Source organism: Cyprinodon variegatus, unplaced genomic scaffold, assembly GCF_000732505.1.
Source record: "Cyprinodon variegatus isolate N-32 unplaced genomic scaffold, C_variegatus-1.0 Scaffold94, whole genome shotgun sequence".
Taxonomy (NCBI): domain Eukaryota; kingdom Metazoa; phylum Chordata; class Actinopteri; order Cyprinodontiformes; family Cyprinodontidae; genus Cyprinodon; species Cyprinodon variegatus.
In genome coordinates this window covers 1,281,085-1,283,290 of record NW_015150547.1, presented here as the reverse complement: position 1 = coordinate 1,283,290, position 2,206 = coordinate 1,281,085, and the positions used below count along the sequence as shown (strand labels likewise).

Below are 2,206 nucleotides of genomic sequence, written 5' to 3'. Positions count from 1 at the left end.
TTTATTACAAAGTATTAATCAAACCCATCAAACTCATCATCCTCTGTTTCTGAATTAAACAGCTGCGCTAAATCAGACATGCCAATTTCCCCTTCTTTGCTGTCAGAGTCACTTTCCGTGCCATGCGGCTCCTCGGAAATGATGCCGGCTTTTGCGAAAGCTTGAACAACAGTGCCAGCAGACACGTTAGCCCAAGCATCAACAATCCATCCAAAAACTGTGGCGTAACTTGCTCGCCGCTGCCTTCCACTTATCCTGAAACTGTGTTCTCCGTCGTTCATCCATCGCTCCCACGCCGCCTGCAGCCTTACTTTGAACGGCCGCTTCACACCGATGTCGAGCGGTTGAAGTTCTTTTGTCAGACCTCCCGGAATAACAGCAATTCTTTTATACACAGTCCACGCCCACACTTCCCCCTTTAACATTCTCATGGCGGTCTCAACAACGTCCGTACTAACAACACACATAGGGCGCGCTGCACATTTTGAGGGGGAAAAAAAGACTTTTATATGCGCCTTATAGTCGCGAAAATACGGTACCTAACCTCACAGTGAATCGGTTTCCTCCTGCAGGAAGTATTTTATCTCTCCATTTCTCATTTCTCTCCAAATTTACTCTGAGCTTTCCATCCATTTTGCTCTGCAAATAATGATTTATACCAATATTTTAAACATCAATGAAAAGTGCTAACATATATTCCCAAACTGTCTGCTGATTTTTACTTGGCTGTAATCTGTGTCCTGTATAGGATTTATAAATACCAGGCTCACGGCTACACCTTCAGCTCCGTGGAGGAACTCCTGGACTCTCTGGGAGGCAGCGGCTTCATCAACATGACCAGAAGGCCGCTCTCCGATTCGCTGCTGGAGCTGGGCGTGTCGCAGCGTTTCATCGATGAAGTCATCGCTCCCATCATGAGGGTCAACTACGGACAGAATGTCAGCATCCCTGCCTTTGTAGGTCAGCTCAGTGTGAAACAAGAAGGGGGAGGGGGGGTGATGAGCAGGGCAGAAACCGGTGGTGAATTTAGAAATCAATATGACTGAAGCGGCTCCATCTCTGCTGATATAGGTCAGCTCAGAGGGGAGGGAAAGTAGAAGGTGGAAGACGAGTAGAGGAGGAGGTGGCCTTGGGGAGCAGAGGAACAGGAAAGCGTGTAGGCAGCTGATAATTGGTTTATAGCTTTTGGCTTAATTTCCTCTCTGTGTGTGTTTCAGGCGCCGTTTCTCTGGCTGGTGCCCAGAACAACCTGTGGGCGGTGGAAGGAGGCAACAAGCATGTGTGTCTTGGACTCCTGAAGATGGCTAACGCTAACGTACTGAAGGCACAGGTCACCTCCATTTCCCCTGTCCGCTCAGGTATTTCCTCTCTGATTATTTCAATCCACTAACAGAGTTGAATTTAGACTTTACCGTGTTGCATCATGTTAGGATGCATGAAGTTCAGCCAGGTGGAAATAAACCCATTAGGTTTTCCACTGTAGACAAATCTAATTATTACGTGATGAAACTTAATCACCGGAATTTAAAGTAGCTCAATATATTATGTTTGCATGCTTGTTTTTCATGATGTCTTCCTCTCTTTCAACTGCTTTTGATGACAAAAGGTTTCACTCGGGTGCATCTTAAGGCTCAGTTGTGCTTGAGGGACATGCGTTCTGCGCGGACATATCTGAGCTTCTAAACTTCATACGGCTTTTGTTGTTGTTCTGACCGATTTTTAGGGCAGCGTGTAAAGCACACAACACATGCTTACAGCACCGCACATGTACAAGTAGAAAACACAGCATTATTACAGCCTCTTGTTATTTAAGAGTGACAGTAAAATGTTTCAAATAAATAAATACAGCATTAAATAAATAATTAAATGTGTCAATAATTAATTAAATGTGGAAATAAATAAATAAATGTGTCATTCATTAATTAAAACCACGTCACTAATATAAAGTGCCACAATGAAATAAATAAATACAGCGATAAACAATTTATTAAATGTGTAATTCGTTAAATAAAAAAGGAATTAAATATATAAATGTGTCATTCATTTAATAAAATACGTCTTCATTTTATTAAAAAAATTTATGTAATTATTTCAGTGTGCATTTAATTATTTCATGGTCCTGTGTCGCAGTGCATCGAAACCATTAAAAGAATCTGTCAAACTCACCCATCAAAGTTAGGGGGCGGTTATCTAACACCTGATTGGT

At 42.4% G+C, this 2,206-nt stretch overlaps 1 protein-coding gene across 1 annotated transcript in view; it reads left to right on the top strand.

Moving 5' to 3' along the window:
• The window catches only part of pcyox1l (prenylcysteine oxidase 1 like), a 12,854-nt gene that overhangs the window by 6,113 nt on the left and 4,535 nt on the right, over positions 1 to 2,206 (top strand). The window contains exons 4-5 of the mRNA XM_015373875.1: positions 749 to 960; positions 1,218 to 1,358. Coding sequence (XP_015229361.1) covers positions 749 to 960; positions 1,218 to 1,358 — 353 coding nt within the window. The remainder of the gene's footprint in view (positions 1 to 748; positions 961 to 1,217; positions 1,359 to 2,206) is intronic.